Below are 14409 nucleotides of genomic sequence, written 5' to 3'. Positions count from 1 at the left end.
GAAAGCGGGACGGGAAGGGAGAGCCCGGGACGGGGGTACAGGGAGGCTGGACAGAGGAAGGAGAGAGGGGGAACAGAAGGGAGTAGCGGGCTAGGGACAGGACAGGAAGGAGCCGGGTTGGTGGGGGGAGAGGGAATAGGGGAAAGGGAGCGAGAGAAGGCGAATACGGGGAGAAGGAAGGAGGGCTAGAGAGAGGGACAGGCGGGGAAGACTCCCAGAGCCCCGGCCGCACCTCGAGCCCGGCCCGGCGCCTCGCCCTGCCCGGGATGCTGCGGCGCTCGGCGGAGCTCGGCTCGCTCCGGAGACGCTCGGCTCGAGTCGGCTACTGTCGGCCAAACTCGGCTACTGTCGGCTCTTGTCGCCTGCATTCGCCTCTTCGGCCGAGCTCGGCTCGCTTCGCTTCAGGCAGCCTCGGAAGCCTCGCCTCGGTTCGCTCGAGGCCGTCAGGGTCGGCCGCTCTCGCCTCGCTTCGGCCGAGCTCGTGCGATTCCCCCGAAGGCGGCGGCGTTCGGTTGTGTTTTTAGAAATATCCTCCTCTATCGATTGTATCTTTCTATAATTAGATTTATATTTCTAGAATACTGCTGTTATTCCAAATAAAAACCCCATCTCTAACCAAATAAATACAATAAAAGCCTTCTTTTAAACGGTATTGAAGCATTTGAATACGTTGTCTAATTATATTCACATTTATAGTAATAGTTTCTTTTGATGCAATATATTAAGCATTATAGATAATATCTATAAAATTCTAGACATGTATTTAAATTATTATTTATATTATGTATTGTATCTACTGCTGCAACTGATTTTTTCTTCTAATTTTAAACTTGATCTGTATTTATGATATATTTCTATACTTAGATTTCTTCCTTCATATTGTTTCTATTCATAATTTTTACAATGAAAACCCTGCCTATTGACAAGTAGAAAAGCCCGTTTTATTTAACTATTTAAAAAATACTTTTATATTTACAATTTTCATATTTCTATTTATAATTTGCTCTCTAGTACGTGATAACATACCGGCTCCTGCACCGCAGTGGGGCTCCCTCTCCTGGGCACCTCGGGGTGCCCCCAACGGCATCAGAGCCCCAAGTCTTCACCTCCCCTTTTCCTCTAGTTAGAAACTACACTGGAACTTTTTTCTGGAAACAAAGACATGACCTAAATCTTCTCCCCATGTCCCAGACAGAGAGATGTTCAGTTCTTAGTTGACTGGGCAGCAGTTTCTTCAATAGAATGATAAACAATATGGAAACGTTTTAGCTACAAGCAAATAGGCAAATCTGAACAAGGTCCTGGTGGCCAGCCACTGCAGTTCTTTTGAAGCAATTTTTTAAACAATCCAATACTGATACCACAAAAAATAAAACAAAAAGCTGACTACTGGCTAAGGAAGAAGGAAAAATTAACTTTTGACAACAACAACATTCCAAGGACACAGGCTTTTTCCCAATCTCATACCTTATTACTACCTCTCTTGGGAATTCTCATCGTGGATCCCAAAAGGAATAAATCCCTCAGAGTGTCCTAAAGCACAAAGTAGCACGCTGGAGCTCCTCACACTCCCAGGAGGGCAGCACAGCGTGCACCGAGTCTGCAACAAATTCTGCTCAGTGAGGGTCTGCAAACAAAGTTTCCAGTGATGAACTGAACTCATTTTCAAGGGACGCTTTCTAAGCACAGAAGCACAACAAAGAACAAGCAGAAACAATCCTTACAAACACCTGCAAGTTTTATTTAGCATGGATGCGACTGATTGCCACCCTATGGCTTCTCCCTTGGGTTTGTCTGTAGGTTCAGGAGGATGATGATGCACACTCTGCCTTCCCTGAACCCCCACAGCAGCCGAGCGCTGCCCAGCGCGTTCAGACCATCGGGAACTGGGTCACGCACACCCGGATGGGCCGGAGCTGCTCTGCTGGAGATTGGGGAGACGAGAGCAGAGAGGCGCTGGCCCAGGCGTCGTCCCAGTTCTATTGCTGTGTGCCGAGAAGGAGTTTGCTCCCAACAGCTGCAGCCACCCTCAGCTCGCTCCCGTGGTGAGTATCAATGGCACACAGAGGCAGCCTGAGGAAATAATGGGCTGGGCTCTAAGGGCTGGGACAGGCTCTGATTTTTTGTTTTGTATTTGCACGATGATCGGTACAACAGGGCTCTGATGGATGACTCGGCAGCACGCAATTAAAAACTCCTCCGTAGGATTACATGGACTTGTAGGAAAAGACAAAAGCCCATCACCCTTCTGAAATCTCCTTTGAATCCCAAGCACGTGGATTGTCACTGTACTGCAGCTTCCAGGTTTTCAAAGCAGCTTACTTCTGAAGGCCAGGAAACATTTATTCCTACAGAAACAATGGGCAGCACCCAGGCTAATCTAAGCACTCCTGTTGGATAGGGGATCTGCAAGTGTGCCAGGCCAGCCTAAGGTGTGCTTTATTTCAGTCAAACATCCCCACAAAATTCTACCCCTATCTCCCGACCCCAAAATCTTATTTTTCCCTAAAGCTTCTCATCATTGGCGATTTCCAAGTAACATGGTTTTTTTACAACATTCAAAAATGTCATGCTGGACTGAACTAGAGAGTAATTTTCAAATATAAGCTTAGCAAAGTCTGAATTGACTTGTCCAGAGAGAAAACCTACAAGTGAACACCTACACCTGCCTAAAGAGACCTAACGAGCCCCTGGCAGCCACCGGCATCAAAGCGCAGTGGATGTTTCTAATCCAGGGGAAGGAGAACAATATCACCTTTTGTTCTCTCCAGTTTGTTTCCTCTGCAGTCACATTTGCTCCTTATGATTTTTACAGTCTCTGTATCTTCTCGGGCAGCGCTGAGTCTGACGACCGGGATACGAGAGTCCTTCCCTGCCCTACGGAGAGAACCAGGAAAAAAAGTTAAAAAAAGAACAGGGCAGTTTGAAGTTAATACCTCCGACGAGAAGCAGCACCCGACAAACAGAGCAACGGTGAACAAAGCGTGACACCTCCCTGGGGACAGAAGACTGACAAACTCCCCGGGATTTACAATTCCAGTAACCAAGCCCTTCAGCACAGCAGCCAAGTGTCCCATTAGGTGCTGCTGCACCAAGGAATGATCCCAGAGGTTCCAAAGAGTGAAATGCACGTTATTGTCCAAAGACATAAAATCTTGCAAAATAACAAAACTACAATAGATCTAAACTACATGGCAAGAGTACAAGTGTTAGCTTGAGGAGCTGGAACCCTCCAGGTGAGCAACTGCTAACTGGATCCTCAACAGAGTTTGAGGAACCCTTCAGGATACAGAAGGGTTTTCCCCAGCAATGTCACAGGCCGGGTTTTGATAGAAGTGCACTTGCCAGATGCTCAGAAACGTCACCCATCCTCCTCCGGGTGTCCTGAGAGAGCTGCGAATGGCTCTCACGTGGTTTGAGCTGGTTCTGTAAGGGCTCAGGGTGAATTTCACCAGATGCAACCAAACTGGGCAACTCCCAGTGGGACAGAAGGAACCCAAAGCTTGTTTTACCCAAAGCTTGGGTAAGCAGAGCTCCAGCAAATACGGAGGATACAGACATAACGGGGTAAAAAACAATAAGCCTACTTTTTTTTTTTTAATCTTGCTTTTTTTTTTTTTAAGTAGGTGAACAAAACAATTAAGGAGAAGGTGAAATACTCACCATGACTGAACATTTCATCATCTGTAAGCTGACCATCCATAGCACAGAGGACTCCAAATTTAAAATTCACCGATCCCTGGGACATAAAACCAACTATCATATGGTAAACAGTCAAACAGAAGACATGAAAATTTGTTTCCTCTAAGGACTTTCACGTATGTGTGTATCTTTGTATACATCCTATGCATTAGAACATACATCTCATACCACCTCCTAATACATAATGATTTACCTTTAAACTTTGATAGTATAGCATAAAATTATTTCCTTAAATTGGTGATCTATTATTATTAAGTTGGTGCTTTAAGATATTTTTGCTGTCATGTTCAAAAAAACATGACTTATTTTTACTGTAATAAGCAATTGATTTCCAAGTCACCATAAGCCCATTAAAATACAAAGCTGTATTCACTGGACGGGTCTGTGAGCTAGAAGTAATCAGGCTTGTACTCACCTCTTGCCCTTCAAGAACCAATAAATCCTGTCAACAAAAACAGCATCTTTAGCCCCCTCCTCTTAAAGATTCTACAAGGATGATGGTTTTATTTGTGTTTAGAAGTTTGGATTTGAAATGGCCAGTTCAATGGATAAAGACAGTTCAAGCAGTATCACATTATTATTATTATTATTATTATTATTATTATTATTATTATTATTATCTGCTACTGGAAGAGACAAACCAGTAGTATCTATACTTAATTACTTCTATTTCCAGGAAATCATAAAGAAAAAGAACCAAACAAAGAAAAGTCCCTTCCTACCTTTTGTATCTCAGGATGAAAAATGTCTCTTGGGCTCTTCTCCAGTTTCTCCAGACTCCTGGCACTGAAATGCAAATGAACGAGTGCTTTATAGGAGGGCAAGTGCACATTCCAACCCCGAAGCACCAACCGATGGCAGTTACAGCGCTTACAAAATGAATCCTTCCCAGAGCCTCTGGGAAATGGAACGGTTTGTGCAACTGCCATTTCTTCCCCAAAATACTAACTCCCAACACTTCCTAAACTGAGTTTGCATTTTAAAAACAGAAATTAGGGAGACTCAGGGTGGAGATCAGGTTGAAATTGATTTCCTTCTAAAGCACAGGGCTCTGTTCCATCACCCTTCACTTGGGCTCCACACAGAATCACGGGGAGCATTTTAGGAGGGCTCAAGAACCAATTCTATTTCTCTCTTTTTTCTAGTGCTCTCTCTTCCTAAATAATTCAAGGCAAGTCAAATGAAAAAGGACAAGTTCAGCATCAAATTCACACTTTTCCCCTTTGTCTGGTCAAGAACAGGCTTTAAAACCACTGCTTGCTGCCTTCAATGATTAAGACTTGTAAAACCATTTTTACAAGTTTGATAGGTTTATCATAAAAAGCACAGAACGCAAGCTCTGAATTCCAGGAAAAGGTACACAGGCAAATATCTCAGCTGATGGTGGCTTATTTGTCAATCCATACCTTAATGGAGATTGCACTGAGAATGGTTTTGTGGGACTCTAAGGGAGACAGATTTTCTGAGTACCCTGTAAACAAGAAAAGCTAGGATATATTACAGGACATACCCACGTGTTCTGCATATTCAAATAGGATTATCAATAAAAACATTTCAGTTAAAAAAGAAGGAAGAAAACCAAGGTAATTTTACTCAGCTATATTTACTGCCGATTTAGAGAAAAAAAAGTCAGGGGTGCTGCAAAGAAAAAAAAAGTGAACCATAAATGCCTACAGCAGAACTTTAAAACAATTGCTTGGATAAAAGCAGCTCATGGAACATGAAGTAGAAAAAAAGCGAAACCAGTATCAGACCTGCCTGTTTTCTTACCACTGCACAAGAAAATCCGACAAGCGGTAGAAAGTCACTGCCTAAAACCGATCCTAGGATGTAACCAAGAACGATTGAGGCATTTGCTAATCTAAACGGAAACCTTTTCCGGACCCTAGTGTCAAATCACACGTTTTGTCTCTCAGCAGCCCGAGGCTGGAGAGCATTTCCCCTGGGGGTCGGGAGGGCAGGGGCACAAGGGGCTGAGTTTGCCGATCGCACCTGTGCCATCAGAAGGATCCTGCCCGGCGCTCCTTGCGCTCGCCATTCTCCGGGCCATCGCTGGGTTTTACTGCTCAGCGATGCCGCTCCATCTGTTTGCGTGGAAGGAAGAGCCACGAGCACTGAGGCACTCAGCAGCCGTGTCATGCCAGCGATGTCGAGCGCTCTCTGCTCGCAAGGCTGAGCCCGCCGCGGAGCCGCCTCCGCAGCCGCTCGTCCGCCCCCGCCCGCAGCAGCGGCAGCGGCCCGAGGGAGACGCTGCAGCTCGGCGGCTCCCGCGCCTCCGCCAGCCCGAGGGCAGCCGCCGCACAGTGACCGCGGCAGCGCCCGGCGCCGCTCGCCCGGGGCGGCTCCTGCAGCTCCCGGCCCGCGGCAGCAAAGCACCGCCCGGCGCTCCGCCATCGGCGGGCGGCAGCGCGCCCCGCCCGAGCCGAGCCCCCGCCACCGGGACCGCTGAGCGAGGCCGAGGCGCCGGGCGGACGCCCCTTCCGCGCCGCTCGGCTCCGTGCGGGCGGCCGGACGGAGGCTTCGCCCCTCCAGCGTCGCTGCCGCGGCTCCGTCCCGCGTGGCACAGGCGCCGGGAGCTCCCCGCGCCCAGCCCACTCCCCCGGCACGCGGCCGCCTCGGCCCACCAGCCATTCATATGGCGCGTCGGCCGTTGCGTCAGACGCCGCGCTTTACGGCCGCAGGGCCTGCCGGGAGTTGTAGTCTCGAACTGACAGCCACCGCTCCGTTCTCCGCCACCGGGAGCTGCGGTCCCGCCAGGGGATCAAACGGCTCCTTTGCTCCTGGGCGCGGAAGCACCTTAGGCAGCACCGCCCCTCCCGAATGTCCTTTCTTTTCCACTCCAACTCTTTTTTCTTTTTTTCACTCTGTTTTTCACCCCCTTTTACACTCTCACTCCTCCTTTTTCACTCATTCCTTTCCTTTTTCACTTTTCTTTCTTTCTTTCTTTCTTTCTTTCTTTCTTTCTTTCTTTCTTTCTTTCTTTCTTTCTTTCTTTCTTTCTTTCTTTCTTTCTTTCTTTCTTTCTTTCTCTTTCTTTCTTTCTTTCTTTCTTTCTTTCTTTCTTTCTTTCTTTCTTTCTTTCTTTCTTTCTTTCTTTCTTTCTTTCTTTCTTTCTTTCTTTCTTTCTTTCTTTCCTTTCTTTCCTTTCTTTTCTTTCTTTCTTGCCTTCCTGCCTTCCTTCCTCCTTTCCTTTCCTTTCCTTTCCTTTCCTTTCCTTTCCTTTCCTTTCCTTTCCTTTCCTTTCCTTTCCTTTCCTTTCCTTTCCTTTCCTTTCCTTTCCTTTCCTTTCCTTTCCCTATATTTTTAATCTTGGCTTTCCATTCTAGCTTTAGAATAAAAAAGCAGCAGTAGAAACGTTCAGGCTACCTGGGAGTGCAAAAAACCCCAAAACCGTAATGATTTTAGGAAAACTATTTCCTCCATGGGAGCCTGAAATTTTCTACAGCTGCAGGTGACGTAGAGCTTTTATTTCTTCTTCTGTATAGTTTATACTTTATACTCTATTTATACCGCGCCCCCTGCCGTCTGCACCGGCGAACTGCAGGCACAGCGCCCCCTGCCGTCTGCATCGGCGCACTGCAGGCACAGCGCCCCCTGCGGTCTGCATCGGCGAACTGCAGGCGCAGCGCCCCCTGCCGTCTGCATCGGCGCACTGCAGGCAGAGTTCCGCCTAATGACGTCAGCGCGTCGACACGGCGCCCCGCCCCGGCCACGCCCACTCGGGCGGCCGTCGCCATCTTGTGCGGCATTCCGCGACGGCCACGGCGCTGCCATGTTGTACGGCACCCCGTGTCGGCCAGGGCGCCGCCAGCCTGTATGGCACAATTTTATGGCAGTCGCGCTTTACGGCAGTTTTACGGCATTTGCGATTTACGACACCTTTTGCGACAGTCGCGCTTTACGGCGCCTTTTACGACAGTCACGCTTTACGACCCGTTTTGCGGCAGTCGCGCTTTACGGCCCGTTTCGTGACAGTCACGCTTTACGGCAGCTTTCGCGACAATCGCGCTTTACGACAGCTTTTACGACAGTCGCGGTTTACGGCGCCTTTTGCGACAGCCGCGCTTTACGGCCAGTTTTGCGACAGCCGCGCTTTACGGCACCTTTTACGGCAGTCACGCTTTACGGCTCCTTTTACGACAGTCACGCTTTACGACCCGTTTTGCGGCAGTCGCGCTTTACGGCCCCTTTTACGACAGTCGCGCTTTGCGGCAGCTTTTGCGGCAGTCGCGCTTTACGGCCCCTTTTACGACAGTCGCGCTTTACGGCACCCTTTGCGACAGTCGCGCTTTACGGCGCCTTTTACGACAGTCACGCTTTACGACCAGTTTTGCCACAGTCGCGCTTTACGGCGCCTTTTACGACAGTCACGCTTTACGACCAGTTTTGCGGCAGTCGCGCTTTGCGGCACCTTTTACGACAGTCGCGCTTTACGGCACTTTACAGCATTGTAATTTTTCTATTTTTAATAAAAGGACATGAAAACCAAAAACTGTTAAATAATTAAAATAAAAAATATAAATAAACAAAAAATTAAAATAAAAATAAAAACTGTTAAAAATTTAAAAGATATAAATAAATAAATAAAAATTAAAATAAAAATAAAAACCGTAAAAAATTAAAATAAAATTATAAATAAATAAAAATTACAATAAAAATAAAAATTAGTAAAAAAAATTTAAAAAATAATTAATAAATAAAAATTACAATAAAAATAACAACCGTTAAAAAATGAAAATAAAAATATAAATAAATAAAAAAATTAAAATAAAAAAAGAACCATAAAAAAAATTAAAATAAAATTATAAATAAATAAAAATAAAAATAAAAAGAGAAACCATAAAAAATTATAATAAAAATATTAAAAATATTAAAATAAAAACAAAAACTGTAAAAAATTAAAATAAAATAATAAATAAATAAAAGTTACAATAAAAATAAAAACTGTTCAAAAATTAAAATAAAAATTAAAATAAAAATAAATAAATAAAAATTAAAATAAAATAAAAACAGTAAAAAAAAATTTTAAAATATGAATAAATAATTAAAAATAAAATCAAAATAAAAACCGTTAGAAAAATTAAAATAAAAATATAAACAAATAAATAAAAACTAAAATCAAAATAAAAACCATTAAAAATTAAAATAAAAATATAAATAAATTAAAATTAAAATATAAATCTTTAAAAAATTAAAATAAAAAATATAAAAAATAAATAAAAATTAAAATTAAAAACCTTTAAAAATTAAAATAGAAAATATAAATAAATAAATAAAAATCATAATAAAAAATAAATTTAAAAAAATTTAAAAATTAAAAATAAAATTAAAGCTTTTTATATTAATTTGTTACTTCCCAAAGCAGCTCAAGACGGTGATTGTGGTGGTGTTTGGGGGTCCCCAGGACGAGGGAAGAGACAAGAATCTTGACTCCACCTTTCAGAAGGCTGAAATATTATTTTATGATCTCTATTATATTAAAAGAAAATGAGATATTAGAACTATACTAAAAGAGCAAGGAGACATCAGAAAGCTGGAAAGGAATTAATAATAAAAACCTGGGACTGCTCACAGCCCCGACACAACTGGACCATGATTGGTCATTAAGTAGAAACACTGCACAGGAGACTAATCCAAGATGCCCCTGTTGCTAAACCATCTCCAGCCCACACTCCACAGCCAGCAGATTGTTACTGGTTCCATTGCTGTTCTGAGGCTTCTCAGGAGAAAAATCCCAGCAAAGGATTTTCATCAAACATGTCAGTGCCAGGTGATGGCACAGGCAGCATCGACCGGCCGAGGTCACTGTGTCATCCCTGCCAGCCCAGGTGTCACAGCAAGGAGCAGAGTTCACCCTGTACTCACCCTGTGCTCACCCAGCCCTGCCAAGGGACCGGCTGCCAAAACAGAGCCGTGCCATGCATGCCAGTGTCTGCATGGCAGAGAGAGGACATGAAAAGCCACTGAGGAAGCTGCCACCTCCTCCCTGAGCTCTGCCCTGCAGGCCGGGCCATGGGCAGCCACTTTGGGAAGGCTGCATTTGCTGCCCATCAGCTGCTCTGTGTCTGACAGGAATTGAAATAGCCCAGGTTTGGGTCGGTGCTGAGCAGAAGGCACTGAGGAGAAAGGGAGAAGGCTGTGCTGCAGGCCACGTGGATCCAGGCAGAGCCAATTTGGGCAGCAGCCTTGTCTAACAGCATTTCATTTTCCACTTCTACTACATTACATTTCATTTTGCACTTCTGCTAGAACTGCATGTCAACAGCTTTCAAATATCCTCCTCAGTCCCAGCAGCCTGCTTCAAAGTGCTGTGTCTTTATCAGGCCATTGATGGTCCTTCTGAAATGTGAGTCTCACTGGCTGCATCCAAACCTTGTGCTTGAAGAGCATTCCTAAAAATTAAAGCAGATTGGGCCTTTGGGGAAGAAGGGGCTGCAAAGCATCTCCTAAAGCATTTTCTACTCCAATTTCATTGTGAGGAAACACACCTGAAGGATGATGCAGGGATTAGGATTGAGACAAAGATGAGTTTGGTAGGTCAATTTTACTTTGAGAGCTTGAGAAGCACAGGAAGCCCAGGTGATGATCCCAGAGGGTTGAACACAGAGGTTTCACCCTCCCGGATATACAAGGGCCTTACCTTAAAACCACTGCTCTCAGCACAGAGCTGTCTCAACACTGCATTCATGTTTTCTCCTCTTTGTCCATGTGTAGAATTGAAATCCCTCTTGGGGAAGAAGCTTATTCCAAGTAAATTCCTAAACAATCAGCTGAAAAAAACCCTGAAATGTTCTTTCATAGCCTTGTATATTTTTAAAGCCTTTGACATTTGAAACACTGTTCCCCTGCAAGGCCTTTTCCTAAATCCCAGCTTCTCAGAAGGCCCAAGGGGACAGGGTTGGCCAAGGGTGGAGCTGTTCTGGATTTGCTGGTGGTGCCTTGTAGTGAACAGTGTGTTCAGAGCTGCTCTGCTGGTTCTGCCCATCACTTTGACAGGGAAGGAGTGCGCTGGGATATGATAAATCACTAAATTGTCACTTCTAAATGCTGCTTGCAATGAAAACATTGTGTATAAACCCTCCTAAATGGTGTTACATTTGTCTGCTATATTTCTTCCCTCCCACCCCACCACTGCTGCTCTAAGAATGATCCCTTAGTAGCTCAGTCTTTCTTTGTGTTTTGTTTGACATTTATGCCCACTTTCCCCAAAGCTCTGGGGGTTCTTTTTAAAATATGATATTGATTTTTTTCTTGGTTTAAAAAAACCCCTGAAATACACACACACACACACACACACACACACACACTAAAGAAGCAGGTCTCCATGGCTCAGCCCTGAGTGGTAAAGGAAGAGCAACAGGAAGGGTGGTTTGCGGTGCTGGAGAAAGTCTCTGCCAGGCTTAAAGGAGCATCCCATTTCCACAGATGGCTTTTTTTTTTTTTTTATGAGTTATGGTGCTGGCAAGATCTGGAAAGAGTGCAAGCGCCTCATTCCAGTTTGGATGTCTTGTTTTAAGAAATGTGTTCTTTCAGTTCTTGGAGAGCATAGTTTTGGATTCATCCTCACATCCTCCAGTCTTGGTGGCTCTGTTGGTTTTTTATTTCCCTTTCTCTGCCCTTTTCCCTGCCCTCACTCCCCTGATGGCTGCAGGGGATGTGATTCAGGCACTCATCACTGCTCTGCAGCTGCTTTACAGAGCTAAAACTGACTGGGTCTTTCACCCTCCTCTCATAGCAGTGGTGCAGAGTGAGGCACATGTCAGGGCAGGGCTTTTAGCTGTTGTTTTATCTTCTGGTTTGATGTTTAACACATGAGGCAGAACCCCAACCACCATCAATCAATCCGATAGAAAAAGGGTTTAAGGCCTCTGACAGCGCCATGGTGACTGAGCTGAGCCCAACCTGGGTCTAGCTTAATCCCTGATCTGTGTAAAGCCCTCTTCTGTGCTTTCCTGAGGCTGGGACAGCTGGAGAGGTTGCTCTCCATGAGCACAGGATGGCAGCTGAGGGCTGAAACTCGCTGAGCTGCCTCCCCAGTAGGGGATGGGCTTGTGAGGGATTTAAAAGAAAAAACATTACCATGTCTTTGTCAGTCTGCCATGCTCACTTAAGCTGGCTGCTGGTGATTTGTAGTATTTTTTAAAAGAAAAACCAAATGCTTTCTCTTTATAAGGAAATATGCTATGAAGAGGGCTTCAAAGGAAAAATGATTAGTTACTATCCAACTGTTGCTAAATTCATTGCTTGATGGTCCATATACTGCATTTTTTAATGTCACTGATACCTGATACAGACCATTCCCAAGCTGTTTGATAATTATTTATCAGCCATCTGCATCAGCATCATCTGCATGACCAGTGATGGCCAAAAAGCAGGAAGGAGAGAAAGGGCTTAAGCTGTAGGCAGGAAAGGGAAGGCAGAAACCAAGCAGCAAACAATTGGCACCTGGGCTCCATTGAAGACTAAAAGTGGGAAAAAATGGCTTAATTGAAAAATCTGCCTATTGTGTGTGCAGTCTTCCAAGGGGAAACAAATAAACCCATTCAAAGGAAGGGAAAAAAAGGCAAAGAATTAAAAAATCCTTGTGCTGTTATGCAGAATTGGGGGGTTTAACTTTTCCCAATCTCTTCCCAGTCTCAGGCAGAAATATTTCTATAACCAAACCATCTCCCTTTTTAAAGCATTTAGCTGGATTGAGTAATTTCTTAAGTCCTCCATCATCAGGACCAGTTTGGGTTTGGCAGCTCAAACACCTTGGCAAGGCCAGGAAAACTTCAGTGGTTCTCCCTGTCCTGAAAGAGAGGAGAAAAGGGAAGTTAAGTTCACTGCAGAATCAAAGCCTCCTGCATTTCATCTTTTGGCTTAGATTGCTCACCATGGAGTATGAGCCATAAAAAAAGGGGAGGTGGCACCAAATTGAATTAAAAAGTGCCCTTTCCCAGTGCTTTTATTCCAGACATTCAAAGGAAGCTCATTTTTCTTCTAGCATTCTTTCCCTCATTTTAGCAGAACCATTCTCATCCCAGACCCCACTCAGCAGTTGTTCAATATTTTGGCACTGGATCTGGACAAAGGAAGGGACACATCTGGGTCACAGGAAAGCACAGAGGGAAACCCTCCAAAAGTGGCCAGAGAAAAATGAAATGCAGGAAGACTTACCTGCAGCTGGATGCTCTTTGCACTGGGCTTCCTTTAAAGGAATGGATTTGCTGCTAAACACATCTCAAGCTCAGATGTGACCAGGGAGAAGGTGGGATGGAGATGACGAGTCAGACAGGGAATAACCAGGGAGATGCAGGGCCCAGGAACATGAAGGATGGAGAAGAGAAGGAACAGGGATTGTTCTCCTTGTTTAGATCCATCAGTGCTGAGAGCTTGGGAAGCACATGAGGGTACCAGAGGGATGCTGGGCAGGAGCAGGAGAACTCCAGGATAAGGGCAAGCTGCTCCCACTCCAGGGCTGGGCCAGGGAATGAGGGGAATTATTTCTCTCCCCTTTCCAGTGGGATGCAGGTGCCACCCCCTGCAGAGGCAGGAAAACTGCCTTGCAATCAAGTACAAAACCTGCCTGGCAAGCCCAGGATGCCAGCAGCCGTTTCTCCTGGATTTCCTCTCCGCAATCTTTGGTACTGGCAGAAGCCACTCCCGGCTGAGCCGCCATCTTTGTTGTGGTACCCTTAAGCATCCCCCGCTCCTCACACAGGCGTTTCTCTTGCTGGCTGCCTCAACCCGGTCCCGACGCTCTCAGCGCCATTTTCTGCTGCTTTTCCCGGCGGGAGAAAACGGTTGGCGGGGTCAGCGGCACCGGAGCCCCGCGAACCGCGGCAGGGAGAGGCGGCGACGCCTCTGCCGGAGTCCTGCCGCGGCCGCCATCTTGAGTGCGGCTGGAGCCCGACCCGGCTCACGCAGGATCCTGGTACGCGGGCGCTTCCCCGTCTTGAAACGGGAGCTCTGTCCCCTGCGCGCCTCCGCCGCCCGCCGAAACCGGCCCCGCCGCTGTCGTTCTTCCCAGCCACCGCCCCGCACGGCGGCCCCTCAAGCCCGGTCACGCTCCTCTGCACTCCTCACTGTGCTTCACCGCTGCCCTCTGTGCACAGCACCGCTCTGTGCCCACAAGGTGGCAGCACCGCCCCCCTGCCCGGGCCGGGCTGGACGCGCCTTGGGGCAGGCAGGGAACGGAGGCCGAAGCCTTGTGCACAGAAGGAAATATATGCCATCAACACAGTCTCTTTAGAAGGACTTTTTTAGTGGAGTAAAATATTCAAAAGCATCTGAATGGGATCTGGTTTTCTTAGTATGATCTAATACCCAACTTTCTTGGGCACTTAGCAGCATTTAAAAAACATCACATAAATAGGAGCTTAAGTCTGGTTTCCTACTTAAATCTAGGTAGATTCTCAATACTCTCTATTTGAGTTTAACTTCTCTCTGGTATGAAATATTACAGTCGGCTTTTCCTATTTTTCAAACAAGACCAAAATACCACAAAATAGTGGACAAGGTTGTGTCAAAGAATGTATATAAATGGAGTCATCTGACTTGATTCTGCTTGCAGATAGAAACTCAAAGTCTTAGTGACAGAAATGAGACTGATGTTACTGTGGTTAACATCCAGACTAGTTTCCAGCAGCCAATTTCAGCTGCCTGCTCTGTAATATGGCAGCTCTCAGCCAGGCTCAACTGGAACTCAGTGATGCTAAAAGAACT

At 45.6% G+C, this 14409-nt stretch overlaps 1 protein-coding gene and 1 long non-coding RNA gene across 2 annotated transcripts; both read right to left on the bottom strand.

The window, feature by feature from the left end:
* Positions 1–1720: 1720 nt before the first annotated feature.
* On the bottom strand, positions 1721–7451 carry LOC143693777 (uncharacterized). The gene is made up of 7 exons (XM_077176566.1): positions 7280–7451; positions 5695–6444; positions 5109–5173; positions 4425–4488; positions 3664–3739; positions 2756–2877; positions 1721–2216 (listed from the first exon to the last, which is right to left on the bottom strand). Exons 1-2 carry the CDS (start codon positions 7449–7451, stop codon positions 5762–5764), a joined length of 855 nt encoding a protein of 284 aa, XP_077032681.1. The 3' UTR covers positions 1721–2216; positions 2756–2877; positions 3664–3739; positions 4425–4488; positions 5109–5173; positions 5695–5761.
* A 1688-nt stretch (positions 7452–9139) lies between these two features.
* On the bottom strand, positions 9140–13911 carry LOC143693901 (uncharacterized). Its single transcript, XR_013181896.1, has 2 exons — positions 12862–13911; positions 9140–12494 (listed from the first exon to the last, which is right to left on the bottom strand). It is a non-coding gene; the product is annotated as an uncharacterized LOC143693901 (long non-coding RNA).
* Positions 13912–14409: the final 498 nt, after the last annotated feature.

This window comes from Agelaius phoeniceus, chromosome 4, assembly GCF_051311805.1.
Source record: "Agelaius phoeniceus isolate bAgePho1 chromosome 4, bAgePho1.hap1, whole genome shotgun sequence".
Classification (NCBI taxonomy): domain Eukaryota; kingdom Metazoa; phylum Chordata; class Aves; order Passeriformes; family Icteridae; genus Agelaius; species Agelaius phoeniceus.
The sequence above is the reverse complement of the archived record's forward strand: the minus strand, read 5'-3'. Positions and strand labels throughout refer to the sequence as shown.